The 23,805-nt window shown below is 37.9% G+C and overlaps 1 protein-coding gene across 1 annotated transcript; it reads left to right on the plus strand.

Annotated features, from left to right (window-relative positions):
- Positions 1–399: 399 nt before the first annotated feature.
- LOC306763288 (solute carrier family 4 member 11-like) lies at positions 400–23,805 on the plus strand (the record flags this gene model as incomplete). Its single annotated transcript, XM_079250070.1, has 20 exons — positions 400–436; positions 8,773–8,823; positions 9,599–9,694; positions 11,037–11,080; positions 12,325–12,544; positions 12,654–12,735; positions 12,973–13,096; positions 13,386–13,595; positions 16,178–16,262; positions 16,338–16,463; positions 16,588–16,701; positions 17,124–17,256; positions 17,662–17,735; positions 19,470–19,749; positions 21,329–21,435; positions 21,705–21,870; positions 22,012–22,185; positions 22,520–22,715; positions 23,167–23,336; positions 23,739–23,805. 20 exons carry the CDS (start codon positions 400–402, stop codon positions 23,803–23,805), a joined length of 2,556 nt encoding a protein of 851 aa, XP_079106196.1.

Below are 23,805 nucleotides of genomic sequence, written 5' to 3' on the forward strand. Positions count from 1 at the left end.
CAGGGAAAAAAAAACCAGATATAAAAACAGAGTTTATACAAGTTCTGAAAATTTGAGTAGCTTTGTAGCTGATTTTCAACGTTGGTGAAAAAACATGTGTCCATACCCACATCACAAATGTTATTAATTCAAAGTTATTCAGACTATTTTCTAGTTTGTAGGCACAAGGACCCAGTAGAAATAAACACCCCTCTCACCCTCATGCCTTCTCTCCTTGGCCTCCCGCCTCCTCCTCCAATGTGCTCCTGGAGGAGGTGCATGGAGGTAACTTAACCTCGGTATGAATGTATGAATGTGCATATGAAAGATATTTAGAAACGATCAGTAGTGAGTGCAGAGGTGGGTGAAAAGTGATGGGTTGACCTCTGGACAGCAACTTACCTTGAACGCCAGGAGAACATGGAAGCTAAAAAGATCCTCCACTTTGTGCCATCTGGTAAGTTTGACAGGGGTGGAGGGGGGGTCAGAAGGTTGTTCAGGGTGCAACCTGAGCCAGCTGGGTCAAAGACATTATAAAACCTCTTTACAGTACTCAGGTCTTTGTGAAGGATAATAGTTTTAGTCAAATATTCATAAAACTAAAACATGTTTATGGCAAATTGTTATTTGTAAATCAGAAAATTCTATAATTTTTTCTTTTTATTTGCCTTGGCAGAAGAATTGGAAAGATTCTTGCATTGCCAGGAGAGCTTGACTGTCTGGAGCAAATGGGTCAATATTTACAACACAGCAATAAATGTCCAGGCCTATTTGTCTTTTGGAAAGGTTTTAACGATAGTCTTTCTGAAATTAAACAACTATCTAACCTAAACTGTAAAGAAATGTGTCAGAATAATTCTGACCTTTTATCAAATTATTTAACTAAACTCTCATCTTTGTTGTACGAGATGTGAAAATGACTGCAACACTGCAAACATTAAATTTCTGATATAGCATTAATTTAACAAATATTTATAGTTAATTGATAACTCTTTATTTTCCTTTCTTCTCCTGTGGCCTCTCCAAAATACAAATATAATATAAGACACCAGCAGCTAAATTGTGAAGAGTTGATGCTGCTTTTTTGTTATTCGACACACAAATGTCCAATTTTACAATTTTTATGACATTTTAGAGGCTAAAATAAATCAAAATGATCATTTATTACAACTTCTACTGGGTAAAATAAAAATCTGTGCAATGCCTTTAATGGGTTAAAACTTTCTACTTGATGTTTTTCAGGCCAAGCATAAAGAAGATCATCTAGCAGAAAATATTCTAATCTGGGTAATTCCAGCTCATGTTTCAATCATTCTGCATTTGTACTCAACGATAAGACACATAATGTCAGTAAAGTTAACTGTTAGGACATATTTTCTTAAAAGGAAGAAAGAATTTAGTCAAACCTACAACATCTCCATCCTTTTTCAATATTTCATGATCTTTTGTCCCATGATCAAGCTTACTGACTTAACAGGAATTTTCTTTTTGAAACATACCTGTCTGAGAAGGATTAGTGCCACATGTCATAAAAAAACCTCTTTGATGTCTACGTGAGAAATAAAAGGAAAAAAAAAACAAAAACGCTTCCTTCAGATATGTTGTCAGTCCAGAACAGTACATCTGCTGTGACAGTAATTAGAACTGGTCCAGTGGTCATATTCAGTGCCTCAGATAAACAAACATTAGCTCGTCCTTATCGGCACCCTTTGAGGTGTTCACCTGGAATGAGCTTTAGTTCCTCTTTCCTGCTGTTTGCTTTATAACAAAGCAAATGAATGTGCACATTGTGACCAACAGTTTACATACTGTTCATGGCACAACTGTGAGCACCAACTATGGGTAAAATGAAGTCTTAACAGAGGAATCCAATCATCAAAAATTGCCTTCATATTCAACACAAGCTGCAACAGCTCTTTACATTTGTGAACACCATGTTCTTTCTAATAGTGTGGCCTTGCAGAGTTCAGAGCCCAGTTCTCAGCTTGGGGATTGTTGATTTTGTTTCTAGAGACCCAACAAGGATTCTTCTGTTTCCCGTTGCTCAAGGACACCATCGTGTCGCAGATAGCAAGGAAGGATGAATGAAACATTATGCTTTAAGTCTGCCTCTTATCCGTTAGATGAAATAAAACAGTTACAGACATCAAGTCATGCTGTCAACATTGTGGTGGTCTGGAATCACAGATTTCAACACCGTGTGAGAGTTTGCCGTGTTAATTAGTGATCTCTACCAAAATGATTCACTTTTGCCTATTCATCTCTCATTCATCTTTCTTTCTTAAAAATTCTCAGTCGTATTTTCTGACCTTGCTGATGAACAGATAGACAGACAAACGGCACTCATACTAAAAATAAATTATGTTCCAAGGACATATGAACACAATTTACTATTATATGAGGTTTTGTTTGCAACTATGTGTTTTGAGCTAAATGCTTGATCACATGCTTGTGTTGTAAATATAGTGGCCACCATGTTCACAATTCAGCTTATTGTGCTCACAGTTTACTTGTATTATCATTGGATAAAACAGCCCAGCCTCACCAGCAAGCATTGTTGTGTTTTTCCTAATCTCATGAGTGTCACATTGTGAAATGGCAATATATCTGAGGGCTGTTGTGAGTAGTGCAGCATATATGTGACAATATGTTTCCTGAGCAAGGTCCACAATAGTGTAAGCATGAGGTGATTTAATGAGGTTAAGGGAAGGAGGACGTGGAGTGGACATTTGGTGAGCCGATCTGGGAGACTCGAGAGTGTGTGTGTGTGTGTGTGTGTGTGTGTGTGGGGGGGGGGGGGGGGGGGGGGGGCTGTCTTGGATCTTCAAGAGACCGGCATATGGACCCTGAAAGAAAAAAAGGGGAGAAAGGAAAAAAATGAAAAAGAAGGGAAAAGGACTGAGTGGGCAACAGTGGAGTTACACAGGCAGCAGAGGAAAGAAAAAGCAGAATAGAAAAGGAAGACAGACAAGGTCAATGGAAGGATGATGAAGTCGCAGAAGGGATGTAGAGGAAGGATGGAGAGACAAGGAGAGAGGCCGTCGGGAAATTGAAAGGTTGGACTGAATTGAAAGTAAGTGGGACTGAGAGCGAAGGCCTAATAGAAGAAATTGAGAGCATGGGGAAGCGTGGGGTCAAGCAAATGAGACAGAGTTTAGGAAGTAAAGCGAAGCTAGCCAGATAATTGTGGATGTGATTGAGTCACTGACTCACTGCCAAACCTAAATGAACTAATTTTAACCTCATAATCCATCTGTTGTATATGTTTTCTTAACCCTGTTGTGTGTTTCATTTATATTTGAACCAGTCATGTTACTTTTTGCTTCGCAAACAATATGAGTGAAAAAGAAAATCAAAAACTTTGAAAATGTTTCAGTAAATATCACATATTCTTAAATTATTTTCATCAACAGTATTAAACAGCAATGCTGTTGTAAAACCAGTCAGGAGGAAATTCAGACCGATTACTCAGAAAAGGTTGAATCATTTTACTGTCAGGCACCTCAGTAATTGGAGCCATGTGCTCAGGAGCCCGCAAAGCTAACTTATCAGAGCTGTTCCTGGTCCACATGTATCCATCATCAAGCTGTGACATATTAGGTGTGGCTCAGTTTTCCAAAGGACAAAATGCTGAGAAAACATGGTGATTGTACAAGTCACAGGTATGTTTTAGAAACACGGTTAGCCAAGTTAGCATTAAGCAAGTTACCTAACCATGTTAGCATTAATATGAAGTTACTGATATGTTGTATGACGCCTGAGATTTTTAGATGATTAAAGTTTTATTCAGTTTGACGAAACTAGACTTGCTGTTGGACTTTGGAGAGGTTTGGTAAATAAATTTGCCTGTAAATAACAAATTTTACACCTTTTACAATAAAGATTTTGTTCAGCAATGCAAGGAAAACCATGGTTTGAAAAGGATGAAGATATTCTATGCAGAAAACCATTCATTGAACATTTGTGAACACAAATATACTAATATGGGTTTAATAATAACAATGAAGTTTATTGTAGGCAGATGTTTATAATTTCTTAAAAATTCCGGAGTAATTATGCCAAAATTCCCCCCCAGTTTTGACAAGCAACTATGCAAATCTCATGATGTCATGAGACGACAGGCCCCTTCAAAACAAGGTCAGGGAGCCAGAGTGCAGACTATTTTTACTTTCACTGTCCTACTTGCGGTGCTGAAACCAACAGGCAAGCTATTTCAATCCATAGGTGGAAAAAGAGACGGTACATTTCCCTTTTAGAAAGGACAGAGTCTATTAGTATTTTGACTGAACAGTGACAAGCACAGAGGACATTTTCTTCACTCACAATATCAACTTCTTTTTATTGTCCAATTCAAGCACAAATGTCATTTGAAGTTTAGAGTGACAGCAGGTATTGCTGGCCGTACTGATAAGATACATAGTTAGAATTATTAACAGTGAGGTTGACCTTTTTATGAGACTTTAAAGGTTTCAGTCAATCTCTACATTGCCAACTTTGGCACAAACAGCTCATTGCAGAAGCTGCAAGGCCCCCTGTTGTCTGTGCTGGCTCCTGTGATGAGGAGGAGGCCTGGGAATGTTCTGTCTAATCTGCTTTGAGATATAGCCTTGCTGTGGAGCCCCTAGAGATAAACTCTGCCTGAGGCTGCGAAACGCTCATGTGTACAGATGAAACAGCGCCTTGCAGATATATGATCGCCTATACAAACATTGGGCACAGCTGGCATGATTTTTTTTTTTGTTGTGAGAGAGAGGGGATCTCATTTCACTTTGTCAGCATGTCAGTTTTGTTAGCCTCCTCAAGATTTCCATAAGCTACATCCACACTTTGCTTTGCATTGCAATGTAAATTTAATAGGGTTTATTTATAACATGAGATATAAAAATGCAGCAGTCTTAGATTTTGTGAGATTAAATAATTTTTTTTCTGAAGTTTCAATTTCTGTCCACATAGTCATCATTTCCTTCAGCTGATACGTTTCTGTGTTTTAGATACCTGCTGGTGTCTTCTTTGGTATCTTATTTCTTCTTTGGTTAACTTGTAAATCGAGAGCTACTGTTCAATTAGAGATTCAGGGTCAGTCAGTTCACATGTGGTCCAGTCCTACTTCACTTTATCATCGTGTGGTTAGCTTCAAGTGGAACTATTATGTGCATTTCAGGCTAATTTATTTTTATTTCTGAGACCAGAAGGGCGGGGATTGATCGAGTTATTGTCACAAATCACTTTATTTACTTCAGACCGACCCTCTCCGTAGGCTGTCAGATCAGCCTGTGGGCAAAACGAGTGGATTGAGACTCTTCCGCATTAAGCCCCGCCTCCCGCCACTGCACTACATCGGGAGCGCGCACCGCACCTGCTTTCACCGTCATTGTAACATCTCATAAACAGAAGCATTAGGCTAATATGAACTCAATAAAAAAAAAACAAAATACAATGTCAACACATAGCATACAGCCCTACATGTTGGAACCTGAATCAGACCCTGAAAATGAAGTGGAAAACAGCAACCCACAGCAACGAATGCAGCAGGATGTCTCTCTTTGCTAAACTCACCAGGCATTGTTGGAAATAACTTAATCCGACATTTTCCACCCGCCTGATGTATTTGCACATGCCCTTGTTAACCAGTAGAAGGTAACCAATCACCGAGCCTTATCCCCCGGGACGTCACAAGGATTTCGAAGTAGAAAAACCTCTCTAAAACTACGCGTTTTTCGTCGCCATGAAACCGAACTGAGAAAGTGCTGGAACTCAAACTCAAACATGTGTTTAAGTGATAAAAAACAGTGTCGTTCACATGCCTGATGAGGATTCAACACTGTAACACTGTAGAAAGCTCAGCAAACTCCAAATACCATAATAGCACCACTTTAAGGGTTCCAAAATTCTCAAAGAAAATATATTTACATGTGTTTGTCCTTTTTAAAGTGGTTTATAGTTTTTAAATATTATCCCACACTTGGTTGTGTTGCGTCTTATCAGTAGATGGTGGCAATAGTATTCTTGAAGAATCATGGAGGAGTCCCAAACAGTTAACAGCTAATACACAATGGGTGATAAATGATTCAAACAAAAAGTGCAATATCTATTTGAACAGTATAAACAAAGACTTTAAATTATGATTTATTTTTTTGCATTATGTCATTTTTGTATATTAGAATTGTTTAATTCATTTATATTACTTTTGAACAAAAAAAAAAAAAAAAGAAAGAGAGAAGACATTGTAATAAATCATTTTAGATTGGTCGGGCAACATATCCTGTTGCTAATCAATTATATTTGATATTTCTGCTCATCTTATCCCCATCTAATTTCCGTATACTAACTAAAGATTGTAAAAATGAGTAAAACTCTTGGAAAAGTAAACACTCTTTAAGTACTTGCAAAAGAGGCTGTCATCCTCCAAACTTTCCCATATGCTACATAATGTGCGCATGGAAGCACACACTGCCTGTACAATCAGATTAGACTTAACCCTTCAATAAAATGGGAAGCTGTTAATAGTGTACCCTGCCTCTTATCTGCTAAATGCTGGGATAGACTCCAGCTTTGTCGTGACCCTTGTTACGATTTTATTTGGGTTCAATTCGATTCGATTTAAATAGTTACACCTAAATAGTGCCGGTTTTCAGTTTGCTTTTTAAACATAGAACATTTGAAAATGCTGCATAATGACCAAGTTCACAGACTATATCACAAGTTAGATTTCCCAAATAAAAATCATCTGTCAGTTTTTAAGATTTATTCAGCAGCAATATATTTGAACGAACTGTTTGAACTTATACTGTTGTTTCAGAAGCTGGAACTGCATATAGAAGTGTTGGTTTGAGTGTCTGTTGGCTTGCTGCCGCCATACGTTTGGCTATTAGCTCTGCATTTATCTCAGGAAGGTGTCTTCCTAGGCTGGCAGTTAACCTTACGCGACATGTGCATTACAGAATACAATTTTTATGTGAAACAATTTCTTCTCCCAGCCCCAGTAAGCAGTATAGAAAATGCATCGATGGATAAACTATACTCTGTGGGTTATAAGGGATGAGCTTTTCTAAATGCTGTTGTGGAGTTGCACCTCAGTTTCGTTAGATCTAAAATGACAATAAAGTTTCTATTCTATTCTATTCTATTCTATTCTATTCTATTCTATTCTATTCTATTGTGTTCTTTAGCTGTCATGAGAAAAACTACATGTAAAGGGTAAATTTGTTTTTCGACAATGTTGTGAAAAATATTATTGTAGTTTCTTTCAAACTCTGACTTTCTAACTCTAACAAAATGGTTTTACAACCAGTTTTTGTAATGTGTTGTCAAACTTCAAAATGGTTGTAAAAGTCATGTAATTTAGCTTAGACTTTAATAGATTTCTGTTCTACCAAATGTTTCTTTCTTAAATGACTCAACTATGAAATAGGGCAAGTGTTGTATTTATGTGTTATCATGCTACTGACAGAATATATGTTGGTTCTAGTTACACAGAGGCTCATGCTTGAAAGTGCTGCATTCAGCTACTTCACCCAACACCCACCCTTCCTCCACTTGCAGGCTTTGTGGCTGGTTAAATGAAAGACTTGACAGTTACATTAGATATGGACGTACATTCATGAGGCATCACGCTGACTGTAGAAAATCTAAATTATATGTAGGGACGGGACTTGATAAAAAAAAAAAAAAAATTATTACAGGCTTTGTAATTAATTCATCCTGATACACATAATAAAATTTGCCCCAAAAGCAACCATTTTTAAAAAAATGGATTAATGGATTTCATTATTAAACCAAATAATAGCAAAGAGATTAATATAATAAACTCAAACTATGTTAATGTCTGGATGAATGAATTTAACTTTGAAACAGTAAAAAAGAAACAGAAAACATCCCTGGCCAAAACTGAACAGACTAACATTAACAGCTCCAGTTATTCTCTAATTAAGAATCTACAACAGGTTACAGTAATTTTAACTTTATAAATGTTTTTCATCCACACTCTTCATTCTTAGACTTTAATATCTGATGGTAAACCAGGACAAATTAACCAGCTTCAGCTTTAGTCTGATCATACAGCAGAGGTGATCACCTCCTGCTCTGAATGCAGCGTGGAGCTGCAGGAGCTGCTATGCCTGTTCTTTCCGTTGCAGCTGCTGCCAACGGAAAAGAGAAAACTACACATTCTTTTATTGTTCCTACTGTTGCCACCAGAAAAAGACTTTTGACTTGATGCTTTTTTTTGTCTTTAAATAAACACATCGAATGATCGGCACTAAACATAGCGCCTAAGTTAGTAGCAGCAGTTGTGGCTACGTTAGTGCATCAGTGTAATCGGTGTACCAGGAAATTGTGCTCTGACAAAGGACCTGTGACTAAATGCGGTTTTTTTTTGTTTTTTTTTTCAACGCATTAACGCATAGTTAATTGATCGCAACTAACATGTTAAAGTCCCACCCCCTAATTATATGGTTAAATTCTAATTTGTGTTTTGGTTTATGAACATGCAGCAGATATTAGTGTTTTAGACTTATCATCGCCCGGCATGAACAAGTCTGAAACAACTGCTGATAGACTGAGCTGATCAGCAAAAAATGTCATTGTCCACCAAGTGTCACACAACTTAATGTTTATTGTTGATACATTTTATTTTTTTGCTGTGTTTATGTTTCACACAAATCTAATTTCTCCTTTGCTGAGTTGCTATTTGGTAAAGTTCCAGACATAATAAGAAACAACTTCAATATGAGACAATAAACTTGAAGTTGAACTTGAACTTTTGCAAACATATTTATTTTTTCATTCCAACAGAGGTTCCATCCACGGGGAGGTCCAAGAATGGATATGTGTTCCAAGAGATGGGTACGTAGCTGCAGTCACACACATTTTATTTACTGATATTGTTTTTCTCAGCAGAATCCTGCTCTCTAATCAGATCTCCTGCACATAACACCAAATATTATTTAGGTCTTTTCCCTTCAGCATGCTGGATTTCATCAGTTCTTTATGTTAATGTCAATGCTTCTCACTGCTTACTGATGGCCCATTTCACATGCTGCTGAGCAAACAGCCCCTTCCCTGTGTGCAGGGAGGTTAATTAAAAGGTACAAAACAAGGAAGATGATCTGAGTTAATGATGAGGTAAAGGAATAATCATAGCTCAAAGCTGTGCTTGTGAAGGGTTAATTATCTAATTCTGTAGCAGTTTCTTTTTTTTTTTCCTCCCATAAAACCTGCAATCAAAAAGCCATATTTATCTTCTATACAATGAAGGAATTTACGAGAGGCTGCTGTTGTTATATTGCTGCATGTCTGGTTTCAGGGGGGTATTTTATTGGGTCTTTCGCTCTCTGCCTCTTGCTGTGTTCTTCTCAACAGATGGCAAAGTGGTGGGAGGGCAAAATAAATTGTCCCTTTCTGGAGAAACTGTTCATGTGGCATCTCATCTTAACCTTGATTCAAAGAGTAGTTTTATCAACATGATCACAGCAGATCAGCAAGTGAGACTGTGCAATGCAGTTATTATTACTTATTTTATGTAATTCACTTTGCCGTAAAGGAAATTACTGCCAAACTCTACTCAGTTCAAAGTACAGAAATATGTGATGTGCAGACTGAGATTTGCTTGTATCCACAGAGCTGCAGGATGGGGAGCAGGAGGATTGTGCTCAGGACTCACCTGACACCGCCATGGAAAATATATATGACGCTGAAATCTCCATCAGTGTTTCAGGTGAGACGGCTGGTGACGAGCTGCAGATTGATTTGCTATCTGAACATCAAGTGATGTGCACTAATTACACTTTCATTGTAATGAGCCAGATACTACTGTGTCAAAACTTTTTTTTTTTTTATTGTTGCTGTGGTTTCTTACAGTTCTGTTAAATTTACTGATACAAAGTAGGTCCTAAATGGGATTTCTTGGAACCACATATAAAATGTCAGATAGTATAATGTGTATGTTAAACTAACAGGAGGATAGTATGGCTGCTTGGTCAGTACGTAGGTCCACATCTGTCCTTGTCCTTGCAAAACTGTGCCAATGAGGAGCATTTTATGAGTCCACCTTACATCCTGATGATGGAAACCTTCATCCTGATCTCACTTGAAATCAACACAGATACTTAAGAAGGTTGAACCTTTTAACTTAATCAGTTTGTTGGTGTGTTTATGTAGTTAGAAATGCTAGTGCCTGAGGTTTCTGTTGACAACTCTAAATGACAATGACATGCCTTAATTTACTGCATGAAATATTTTTGGTGGAACCTTCTGGACTAAGCATATAAACACTTCATTAACCCATAAGTCCTGTTTTAATAGTAAACAAGAGGAAAACGCTGTACTATGGGTTGGTGGTTTAATTTAAATGTTGCTCTAGTAAGCTTTCATCATTACTAAGCTCATATATGTCAACATGTATACTTTGCAAGTGTGAACATATGCATACAGGGTATGGGTTGGGGTGGCCTCAGTGAGTGTACGACACCTGGCCAGTCCGGCCATAGTTTTGGGTGTGTGTTCCAAGTTTTCATGTATATATTGTGTGTTTTTGTTTTCAGAATAATGAAATGCCCACCTGGGGGTTGCAAATTTGTGAGGGCTGTAAATGATATATGGTATTTGCTGAAGTATTATCTCTATACAAATTAAATTAACAGGTGCATTTTATTATAACTTAAGAATGATTAGGCTGCTGTTTTGGTTTGTTTAGAGAAAGATACATTTTTCCAAGATTAGGATACAGATCAGTATTATTGTTTTGGTGGACTTTGTAAAACACCCCACTACAACATTGCAGTTTCCCTCTGGGATTAATAAAGTATTTGCCATCCATTCTTTCATCTTCTTATTTAATTTAGTTCATTATGTTGCATCCTACACTTGGGCACTTATTTATTTACTAAATTATTTGTGTTTTAAACCTAGAGTGTGGTATCTCAGATTCAGTTATTAAGATTAATAGGTACACTGTTCATTTATATTAACAGTGACTGAAATCAAAGGCTAAGACAAAGACTTGGTGTTAAGAACTAAATCTAAGCAACTGTTTCATTTTCTTTTTTTTTGTGATACAGATACGGAGGGACCTGGATTTGGACTTTTGAACACAACAAGAAGAGTAAGACTCCTTTTTCAAAATCACACATTTTGTAACAATAAACACAATTAAAACCAACTTCACTGTTCTATTCCATTTTTATCCCTAATTACAGTTCAGGAAATGTCCAGATACGCAGTTGCCTGGCAAACCTGACTCATTACACAAATAGATAGATGTGTGATGTATTGCTGGATTTTTTTTTCTGTTTTTTAATTTGATACAATCAGTTTAAAGTACAAATATATCAAATTTGGATAACCCACCTCCAAAATTATATAAGCCTCTTTGAGGCTTTGAACTAGACACAACATTCATTCATTATCCTAACCAGGGCCATGGGGAAGCTGGAGCCCATACCAGCAGTCCTTTGGGCGAAAGGCAGGGTACACCCTGAACAGCTCGCCAGTCCATTGGAGGGCCACACAGAGACAAACAACCACTCACGCTCACTCCTAAAGGCAATTTAGAGTAACCAATTGACCACCGTCTTTGGACGGTGGGAGGAAGCTGGAGTACCCAGAGAGAACCCACGCATGCAACCCACACAGAAAGGCCACTGTCCGAGCACTCGCCCCAGCAACCCCTCAAACCAGCGACCTTCTTGCTGTGAGGCCACAGCGCTAACCACTATGCCACCGTGCAGCCCATGACTAAAGGTCCAATAATAAAATTCAAAATAAAGTTTGAATGAATAAAAAAAATGAGCTTGGACCAGACTTGCCAATGATCTTAGTGATTACTGACATAGCAAATAAGCAGTGGAATTCCTTCTGAAAAATATAGCATTTACTTGGCCTCTTATGTTCTACAGGATGTGTATTAACACCTTTAACTGAAATGACAGCTGAGAGCTGTTTGTGTGTCAGTGCTGAGTAAGTTTAAAGTCATCAATGAGAAATTCTGAGAGTAAAAACTGAAATAGGTACTTAAGAGTAGAGTTACTCAATAACCAATTAAACAAAATAAGTAAAAAATGTATTAGACCTAGTTTTAGACTGGAATTGTAGAAACCTGTTTAAACTCCTGCAGTCTGTTTATGTTCGGCTACTAAGAAAACTAAGAAAAAAAAGAAAACATATTCTTCTCTTTTCTTTTTTGTCTTTTTAAACATGTGTTACACAGTGGCAGCTACACTTAATGATTCTCAATGTGTGAGAAATATTTTGTCACCTTTGGCTATTTTTACCAGATTAAGAAATTAACATTTCATTCACCCAAAAAAATAAACAATGAATCCATGTTTCTGCTCTTGCTCCCATTAGTATGTAAAGCCCATGAACTTCCAGGAGGAAGTGCGTGCCCACAGAGACCTGGATAGCTTCCTGGCTCAGGCAAGCATCCTTTTGGATGAGAAAGGAACAACTCTGGAAGAAGTTCTGAAGCGAATGATAACCCACATGATGGAGGAAGGCCACAGCAGCTGGGATGTGGATGAGGTGATGGCCTCTCTGTTCACAGATGCAGAAGGGAAAGAAATAAATGGTGAGCGAAGCATGTCAAAGAAAAATACCAATAATGATGTTATGACAAGGAAAACATTTGAAAACGAGCATAAACGCCTTCAGTCACAAGTTGTTTTGTGTTTCCACAGTTCACCTTCTGTCAGAAACAGTTCAGGGTGTTACTACAACTTCAACAGGCATTCATTACCAGCAATCCTGGCTTTGTATTCTGTGAGTGCGTGTGTAGCAACTGGGCTTTTTGTCCTTTTTACACTTCAACTAATGTCCTTCTGAATTACATCTACATTTACTTACATTTTTTTGCAGTCCCATTTGTCTAAACTTATATTTAAAAGTTATACTTAAGTATAACTTTTGTGTTTTAGAGGTAGGGCTGTTCTACAGATAAGAACAAACTTCACAGTCATTTCACAATCGATTTAAAACAGGCAGTTTCTGTTTATTCAGATCTAACATGCGGAACATGCAAAGACGTCATATTTGCATCACTCGTCTGGAAAAGCCACAAAACTGGGAAGTCAACTGCTGCGAGGCTCGCTTTGTCATTCTCATTCTTGCTCCACCTAGAACGGTAAGACAGAGCAGTCATATTACTGACCTTTTTGGTCTCTGTTTCCAGCCTGTGAAATGAGAATATGACAATGTTTAAAAACTTAAAAATGGACCACAGCTAATTACTTGTGAGCAGGATTAATCGCTTACTATAATCAGTTGTATTCCTCAGTTCAGGTAATTTTTGAGAGAAACACTACAATGTCTGGTGTCAGTAAAAAAAATAATAATAGAAGAAAAGAAGAAAATAAAACCACTTTGAAATATATTTTTGTGAGCTCTTCTTTATTTTTCATTATGTTTTTCAGAAAAGCACCAAGTCAGCCATTGAACTGGGTAGAACATTCGCCACAATGTTCTCTGATATTTCCTTCAGACAGAAGCTTCTGGAAACCAAAACCCAGGAAGAGTTCAAGCAGGAGCTGGTCTCCCAGCGACACCAGCTCTCAATAGTCAGCGAGAAGCTAGTCATGGAGGAAGTGGATCACTCAGATCCACGTAAAGGAAAAGCACTCCAGGTGTGAAGTAAATGCAAAAAAGACATAAACCAGACAATTTTGTGTTGTAATCACTGCAGAATTTATTATTTTAATAAGTATCCAACTGACGAATAAGGTGAGCAAATGTTGCCAAGAAACATTAACCTAGAAAAGCCAAGGGGAACATAAATCTGTTTAACAGAGAACGCTCACTTGTAAAAACAACATTTACACTCTCTACTGACTGCTAGGTCTCTCCAGATGTGGAGACCTCCCCTTATGTTTTCTGAGTCTACCCAGGCATATAAAGATGTGGTGCAGTAAAGCAGTTGAGCCAGATTATCTGAGTATCCTGTTTCCACACTCTATTAGCCAGGCCTGAGGAATGAGAAGCAGCTGGGCAACAGACTGAAAAAAAAGATGCCAAGCCCTCCATGGAGCTGACGGCAGAATGTGTGCAGCCCCATGTAATGATAAAGTACTTCATTATACCCAGTTTTTGAATAAAGAGGAAATGTGCATGTGCACCCAGGAGACAAGAGTCAACACCCATTTCTGCTGCAGGAGGAAGCATGTGTTTGAGCTGTAAAAGACTGCAATAAACAGCAGGTTGTGGTTATACCTGATGTCCTGAGTGGGTTAAAAACAGCACTTATGTAAAAGTTTGTTTCTGCCAAGCCAGCCTTTGAACATACTGTTCTAATCCAAAGTTTAGATTTACTGCCAGCAGTCAAAATAACTACCATGAAACCAGAAAATAGGAGGAAATTACTACATTTTTAAATTAAATGTATCTCTTTGCAAATTATCCTCCTGTTTTCATGCTGGTGAAGGTTAAGAAATGACTTTAGAGTATCCTTCTTAGGCGTTACAATAATTTCAATCAGAATGTAGGTTCTGCTCATCTAACAAGTGCAAAACATGAAAATGCAAATGAACACATGAAGGAGCTTATTGCTGTAGTTTTAGATTTGAAATGTTCCCCCTTTTTGTTTGATACAAGATTTCAACTGTGAACAATTATAGGCTTCCTTTTTTTATTGATTTATTTATTTCTTTAGTTATGATCAGTGGTTCAGATGGCAGACATGTCTGGGCTGCAGGCGGGGCAGTTTAGCACCCAAATTCCTTTACTTGGTGGACATGTTGTTTTGATATAAACAGGATTTAGTTTACGTCTTGATAAACCACATCCTGTTCATATTACAACAACATGAACGGGATGAACAAGATGTGGTTTAGCTAGACTTAAACCACATCCTGTGCATATTACATTACAATGACATGAACAGAATGTGGTTTAAATCTTGATAAATTGAATGAAAAAAAGCAGGACATAATCTGGGTTGGAAGGCAGTATTTATCTCTAAAACCTGTATATATCAATTTTTCATTGATAATGTTTTCAAGTTGTCTTATTAACTGATGCACCCTCATACCATCGTGGGTAGGGGAGTTTAACTGTAAATTAATACCAAGCTGAATCATTATTCCCCTCTTTAGTTAGGAAAAGCCATGACTTGTGCCCAGAAAAGGTGCCATCATTTACGAACATGTTCATAGTTTTTCTATAAGAACTTTAACATATGAATAATCTTTCCCAAGCCCAACCATTGATTTTGAAAAGAGACATATCTCTATTTGCACCGGAAGGCTCAACAATCACTGCTATTCACTGCTGGTTTTCACTCCCACCCTTTGCATAGAATCTCACGGCACATTCACATAAGCCTTTTATCGAATCCTCATCCATTTACTCGGAAAGTCTGCTTCGTATGGGGAAACATGAATGCGCCAAATGAATTCTGATTTGAATCAAAGAAGCAGACCTGGTCTGTCTACAAACGTGGGTCTCAGTCCTTTTCAAGTGGACCAAATACTGGAAGTGAACTACAAAAAAAGTCACTTCCTACATTTGATGTAGTATTGTACTGATGGTAAATACACGGCGATCACGTTAAACGTCCTCTGCCTCATCTGTTGTTCATGCTGCACCCATTGTTGCAGGGTATTTATACAGTAAACGTGCATCAGACAAAATAAAAACCCAAAACAGCTTTAGTTTCCTGCTCCATGTTCAGTTCGCCAGTTTTCTTCTTCATGTCGTGTCCTCTCTTTTGCTAAATACTCGTGCAGCGCCACCTTTGGTGGGAATGGGAGTTATATTATTGTAAAGGTTTGGATCGTTAGACCAATCTCTCCAGTCACATGGCTGACCTGTTTGTAGTTCAGTTTTACACAGGATCACAACATTTTTAGGTTACGGTGAAGCGCCAACCCAACATAATTTAGATTACCACCAAGGTATTTTATAGGGAAGCTTTTTTCTAAATACAAATTTAAATTACATTTTGTCTTCCAACTTCTGTTTGTTCTTTTCAGAAGCACAAATCTGAAACAATGACCCCGTTTCTTTAATCTTTTGTAATATTAATAGAACAATGCCAGCTTTATTTCGCATTGTGATGATGCTCCAAGGCAGAAGATCAAAAAGTATAAATGTTAATAAATCCCTACACAAAAGAAACAGTATGTGATTGAGTTTTGTTTAATAAAGTAACTCATCCTTGTTAGCAAAAAACCTCTGAAGCCCTGAATGTCTTTTGCTCTGTTCTTCACAGTGGAAAGATTTCTTCAAAGCAGGCAAAGGAGTTTATGATGACCTTCGCCGCAGGCTGCCTCTCTACCCCTCAGATTTCACAGATGGTATTGAAAATATTTTGTAAATATATTGTCTTGTATTGTGTTATATTGTCAATAACCCTTTAAAAACTCGTTAAGGTGTAATTGGGAACGACCGCTCTCTGCTGAAGTATACCACCACTGCTATCTTCCTTTATATTGCCATTCTGCTGCCTGCCATTGCCTTTGGTTCACTGAATGATGAAAGTACAAGAGGAGAAATAGGTATTGATCTTGTATTTATGATATCTTGATTGTTAAGTATTCTTCTAAAAGAAAACGCTGTGAAGAAAGTGAAACTTACTGGGAGCTCACTAATGCAGAATTCCTGATGATTTTTGGTGTACAGATGTTCAGAAGACCATAGTTGGCCAGAGCATTGGTGGAGTGATCTATGCTCTGTTTGCTGGTTCACCACTCGTCATTCCTCTTACCACTGCACCACTCGCCATCTTTATAAGTGGTATGTACTGAATGCTACTATTAACAAAAAAGAGAAGTGCTTTTTATTTTATCTGCTCATTAGTGACAAGAAAATATATCTGACGTGGAAAATATAGCATTTTTAAAATCTGATTCACATCAGTTTTTTCACTGTCACTTTTAGTTTGTCATTTTGCACAAGTCAGTCCAACATTACTCAACAATGCAACTCTGAGCTTTTTTGATCCATGTCATATTTATTCTATGGCTCATCTTTACTGCTCTGATTAACATCTCCAGTCCAGCAAAGAAGAATTTTAATGAATAAAGAAACTAGGCACAATTGCTTGCCAGAACGAATTTTAGGAACAAGTGTTTTTCAAAGCAAGTGAAATGTAGAGCTACTGTGAACTTTGAAAAATTCATGAGTGTGTCTGTGTATGTCTCATCTTTGATTTATAGTTATCAGGGGTATCTGTGATGACTATCACCTTGACTTTGATGCTTTCTATGCCTGCATTGGTTTATGGAATAGTTTGTTCCTCATCCTGGGAGGCTTGTTCAATGTCAGCCTGCTGATGAAACTCTTCAAACGGTGAATACACTGCAAGTCTATCTTGATGCAATTTTGCAAGTTCTTATTTTAAATCTATAGTACTTTGTTAACTTAAACCCCTCCTAATTTAAATGTTGTCAGTAAAATGAGCAAATTGCACATTTTAAAAGAATACAAGAAAGTCTGGCATCTTGAAAGCACAAAATAAAGAAATGGAGTGACTTATGACCTTTGCACCGAAGACAGTGAAATTAATGAGAAAAGGCTAGCTTGTTGTTCCGTCAAGTTAACATTTCTAGTGTACACTCATGCTAACTGTAACATTTTGCTTTGCATGGACTGTTGTACCTGTTAGTGGATAGAAAAAAGAAAAAAAAAAAAAAAACACCCTTTGAAACATTTGTGTGATCGCACCATGTTTCCTTTGTTTCTCCTATCTCACAGTTCTACAGAAGAAGTCATTGCATTGTTCATCTCTATAGCATTTATTGGGGATGCAGTGAAAGGCACCATTAAAAGTAAGTCCAGCCAAGGTCACAAAACAAAGCACGCTGTGAAAACTTGTTATAGGTAATGTAGCTCAGCAAATATGAAGGGAAAAAAAAAAAAAAAAAAAAAAAAAAAACCCACATAATGTAGTGTTCACAGTGAAGTTTTAAATTATGTTCCCTGTATGTGGTGGTTTTCACAATGCTTCTGTTTTTTTTTTTTTTTTTTTTTTTTTTTTTTTTTTTAATTTTAAATTTTTTTTACAAGGATCTATTAGCAGGGAAGCAAACCAATGAGCATATGCTGGATCCCTTGAAGCTATCTTTTTTTTTTTTTTCCTCTCTCCATTTCAGCCTCAGGCTGCTGTATGTTTCTACCATACAAATACTGATGAATACTTCCATTAACTATACTTTGGTACAATTTGTTAAAAACATGCAAATGTGGCGAGACGGGGGAAGTGTGTGCATTAAGTTTTGACAACGCCACTCTGGGACTTTCACCCAGAGATTAATGTAAGCAACCCCGACCTCAAGGCCTTCAGGTTCGTTATACTAAAAGAAGCTTGAGACAAGTGTCCGATCATAAAAGAAATAATTTTATTTAAACAAACATTAAGATAAACAATTACCTAAAAAGAGTCTGCATTGAGCTTACCCGGGGGATGAGTGGGCTAAGCCAAGGTGGAGGAATCCGACAAAACAGTAAGGGCCACCCCAGGCACACGTGAAGGACTTTTTCCGTTCTCCCAAGACACACAACACAGGCACACGTGATGAACATGCAAAACAGGGAGTGGGTAATCACACCAAACGGGATCCGACACCAAGGCAGCACCACTGCCACCACAAGCTCTCAGACCACTAGGAATAAAAAGAAACAAAAATGTTAAAACACACTTAACACAATAAAAAAAAAAAAAGGAACAGCTGCAGGTCAGCTGCAGGGCAACGAGTAGTGACACATCGCCTCTAATGCACAATCTTTGTAGACTCCAACGCAGCAGCCGTGAAGGCGAAGCAGCGCAAACTCCAGCTTGGTGGAGCGGGTAATATCTCCGCCACGTCAGCACCGGCGAATTTCATAAAACCAAGCAGTTCTTTAACAGTAAGCAAAGCAGCAGCAATGTTAGGGAGATCAGCAGAGCAGTAGTCAACCAAGGCACATCCAGTGCATTACAGCAATCAGCTGACGGCAGAACCGCTGTGCTTTACAGCTCTCAGATTTTCCCCTAGAATAAAAAAACAAAACAAAAAAACAGTAAAGTAAGTGTCCCATGCAAGTAGAAAATCAGCCCCCCTGTATCAGATTTACATACCAGGATGCAGCGTTAGTCTCGCAGAGGAGTCGCGAGCAGGAGAAGACGCAGCGTGGTGCGCTACCTATGAAAACAGCCACTTAAACATGTATACTACTTAAAATATAAGAAGCCCAACTAAGAGACCTACCACAGCGATGCAAATATACGGCCAACTCCGCTTTGAAGCAGCGAGGGACCTTAGTGATGGCCAGAAGTTGCGCAGTCAATCAGTCACACAGGTGAGCGCTTGCTGTCAGTACCTGGCTCCGCTGTTTAAATATGTCGCCCCCATCAGCTGATTGGCCAGCAACGCAACTACCCATCTAATACTGCCACACAAATTACAATATATCTGTGTTTATTTTTACTTTTAAATAGTTTAGATTAGCGTAGAAATAGCCAGATTTAGTCTTGATATAGAGCATGTGTTCAATGTCATCTCTTTCTATTCTCTTCTCTGCAGTTTTTGAGCACTTCTACCATGGACCAACATTAGCAACAATAAATAGCACAGTGGTGTTACAGCAGATTAATGAGATTTTAGATGAGGCAAATAATCATACAAATCATAGGCTTTTGAATCAAAATGGGAGCACGTTGCAGCTTGGACATAAGGAAGAGCACATGTTAGTCTTCCTCCCTGAGTCGTTGGTGATATGCACAAGAGAAAGGCCAGTCCTCTGTCTGCTGCTCATGTTGGGAACTTTGTGGCTGGGATATGCTATTTACCTCATCAAGACAAGGTACTGTTTGTCCACTTACTAAATAATATTTAGTCTGAAAAATTTGCTCAAGTTTTTTATTTTACAGAGAGCGTAAATACAGTCAGAAGCAAGTAAATCTGTTTCTCTCTAGTTGTTTCTATAGTGACCTTACACTCAAATTTGATATAAACAATAAAAAATTATTTTAAAAGAAATGCTATTTTGTTAGTCCCTAAAAAGACAGTTTTCTACATTGAGTGGGTTAAGTAATGATTAAACAACAAGGAGCTGTGCATTACACGGTTTTAATGCACAAGGCGGAGTCTAGAACCCCACTTCGCTGTGTGTCGTGGTGTTCCTCTTTGAAGTGCATTAAAACTGTGTAATGCACAGAACCGAGTTGTTTATTCCCCTTATACCATAATCCCACACAGTACACATTTTACAACTGTATAACTATTTTATAATGTTTACTTCTTTTTTTTTCAAAACTTGCTAAAAAACTAAAGCAAATGAACTAATTTATGTTTACCTTGATGTACTTTTCATGCTAAAAAAAATAGCCACAGCCCATTTCTCTCATTCATCTTTCCAAAGTCAGTTGATCTGAACCAATTAATCTGTTGCTAGGGTAACAGAGTGATATTACAGTGACTGAACTTGTTGAACTCCATGTGTACAAAAATACTGTGCACTAGTTGGCCTTATAATTATCACTAACAATGGTATACTAAAAACTAAACTATATAGTATTCAAACAATTTCAGAGAATAGCCAAGCTGTCCAACATGCTGATTACCCCAAGGGAAGCATGCATACAATGTTAAGAAAAGCACTTCCAGTAACATTCATCTGTCAGAGAAATAAATAGCTACAGTAAAGCCTATTGCTACTGTCTGTGAGAGCAACTCACTTGACCAAGTTGAGTGAATATACTGGTATTCAAAGAATCATCACCAATTTATTTTTCAGCACTTAAACAAAAGCAACCATTGAACAATGTCTTATGATCAAGCATAAGTAAAAAAAAAAACAAAAAACATGAAAATAACAGTGATGACTTAACACCCCTTCAAACAATTATTTACTGAAACACCTTAAAACACAACTTGCGCAAATTAAGTCACAACTGTCTTGGTAATGAGATATTGCATCAACTTTACTGTCAGACATATAGTAGACAACTGCACTCTTTCCTTGTTTTTATCAGGATGATATCAGGTGAACTGTGCATTTCTGTTTCCTGATAAATATAAAACACTTCCAAAGCTTTCCTTTTAATTAAATAAAAATTATGTATTTACTAAAGCCTTAGTGTAAAAGTAGCCAATACATCTTTTGGAACAGTGTGCAGGCATCTGTTGCAGACTGGTTTGCCTGATATAATTTAAAAATATATATTTTTACTCTGTTTCTGTTTGTGGCTATTCAGCAATGAAATGCAACAGTGGGGTCAAACAACAAACAGTGCTGAGTGATTGGACTGGACAACTTCATTTGTTGGTTTTTTGAGTGGCAAATTTTCAGGGATTGACGACTGTGATGATATTACTTGTGAAATTTACTAAATCATAGTGGTAAGGAATTTAAATATGCATTTCCTTTCCCCCCCTTACAGCCCATATCTAAATGACAAAATCAGAGAGGTGGTGTCTGACTGTGCTTTGCCTATCTCTGTGGTGATATTCTCCTTCATTGGCTCCTACCTTTTCATTGACATACAGCGTGAGTACAGATCCTTCAATGAAAGCATTACTGGTTGCCCTTGATATTTAATGCTGCAACCTCAGTACAAAACACCTTTACTGATTTAATGCTCCTGGGCTTTGATTATGCCATAGACAGGAATTTTAATGTTTGTTAAAGAGGGCTTCCATTTTCAGACACCAGTTTTTCATTTTCATAATCTGGTTTATGTTTATCCTTTGTGCTTTGCAAAGGTGTGCATGTACGATATTTCAGTGACTTCCTAACAAATCTTTTGCTCCTATTAGTTCCTGTATTCAATGTCCATGACGGTCCAATCTTCAAGTACCCTCCGTTTGAAAAGCTGACAGGAATGAATGCATTGAGCGCAGTTGGGCTGGGCTTTCTGCTTGCACTGCTCATCTTTATTGACCAAAACATCGTCATCTCACTTACTCATGTACCAGAACACAAGTAAGAACCCAGCTTCATAACGGCACATCAAATAGATGTTTAACTCCACCTCCATGAAGGGTACAGCCTCTCCAGTTTTGACTAACCACTTGAAATGTATGTGTGTGTGTGTGTGTGTGTGTGTGTCCACGTTGGCATCAGGCTGTTAAAAGGCACAGCGTTCCACTGGGATCTAATGCTGACTGGCTTTATTAACATTCTCATGTCCTGTCTGGGGTTGCCATGGATGCACGCCGCCTTCCCGCATTCCTCCCTGCACGCGCGTCAGCTTGCCAAAGTAGAACAGCATGTAGAGAACGGACACCTCTACACGACGTGAGTAAAGTTAAAAGGGGGAAAAGCAAGTCCGCTGTGTGTTAAGACCTTGAAAGACCAGGGCTACTTCTGCCTACCTATCTTCCAGGATCTTGACCATTTCATTCTTCTTTTTATTGAAAAAAATATCTAATTTGTTAGCTGTATAACTGAAACAAATCTTTCAAAGCCAAGAAAGAAAAATTCCTCTTTAGTTCTACTTGGTTTTCATCTTTCACAAGCTTAAATGACACTGATTTCTGGTCATTAAGATAAGTTCATGCACTTAAGTCAAATGAAAGCACGTTAATGGACTCCTTAAGCTACTTTTTCCTTTCCTTTGGCATCTTAATAGGATCGTCAGTGTGAAGGAGACACGTCTGACTGCGCTAACGGCCAACATCCTGATTGGCCTATCTGCCTTCATGCTTCCCATTCCGCTACAGTGGATCCCTAAGCCTGTCCTCTATGGCCTCTTCCTGTATGTTGCAGCCACTTCGCTGGATGGAAATCAGATGGTGGACCGCATGACCCTGCTGCTAAAGGAGCAGGTGAGTAGGAAACTGGGCGGAAAAAATCCTTGGCAGAAAAACGCTATTAACACAACCTGATTGGGAACGTTCCCACTAACAGAAACGTTTCTGCTAAGTGCCTTGCAAAAGTTAGGGACTGAACAACACTTGTTCAAGAAAATGACCTTCAGTGGTATCATTTAAATGGAAACCATGTTGTTAAAATCAGCAACATATGACAAGTTAACTTACCTTGTTATAACAAGAAGTTTTATTTTTAATGAGGTATGCTGTTTGTTAAACAAAGGCATAGTTTCATGCCACAGTTGGTTGTGATAATATGTTGTCATGGTGGCTATGTCAGGGATGTTTTTAGAATGTTCATTTTCTATATTTACATCACTTTCCACTTATATAATCCAAACAAAATATAAATAAACACATATGGGACAGCCTTCTCACCATATGATGCTTAATCATGTCTGTCTAGACATCGTATCCTCCCACCCACTACATTCGACGTGTGCCTCAGAGGAAGGTGCACTTCTTCACCGGGCTGCAAATGATCCAGCTCATCATCTTATGTGCTTTTGGGATGTATCCTCTGCCCTATATGAAGATGGTCTTCCCTCTTCTGATGATCATGCTGGTCCCTATCAGGTGAGATGAGACAAACCAACAGGGGGCAGAGCAGGACCACGAAAACCTACATGAGTTTCAAGTACAACTAGGATTGTTTTTTAAAGAGGGCACACTGATTTAACGCTTGACTTCCAATTTTACAAGTTGGTAAAAAGCCTGTGTGTGGACTTTGTATTATATTGTTTTATATTATTTATCACAAAGGAAAGGTTTATAGAAAAGTGTATTCATGCTACCCCAAACTGAAAGAATGGGAGCAATTATGGCTTTAGCAACTTTTCTGATTTAGTAATGCTCTGGTACAGTTACACAAAACTTGTAAAAAGTGATACTTGGGTAGTTTATCAACTTATGAAACATTTTAAAGAACTATATTCATGCATTTATATATTTATAATTGTGATTTGTGTGTTATCCCAGGACGAGCTTGCTTCCAAGAGTGATCGAAGCCAAGTACCTAGACATCATGGATTCCCAATACATATAG

The sequence above is a fragment of the Telmatherina bonti genome (genome assembly GCF_933228915.1).
Source record: "Telmatherina bonti genome assembly, chromosome: 12".
Taxonomy (NCBI): Eukaryota; Metazoa; Chordata; class Actinopteri; order Atheriniformes; family Telmatherinidae; genus Telmatherina; species Telmatherina bonti.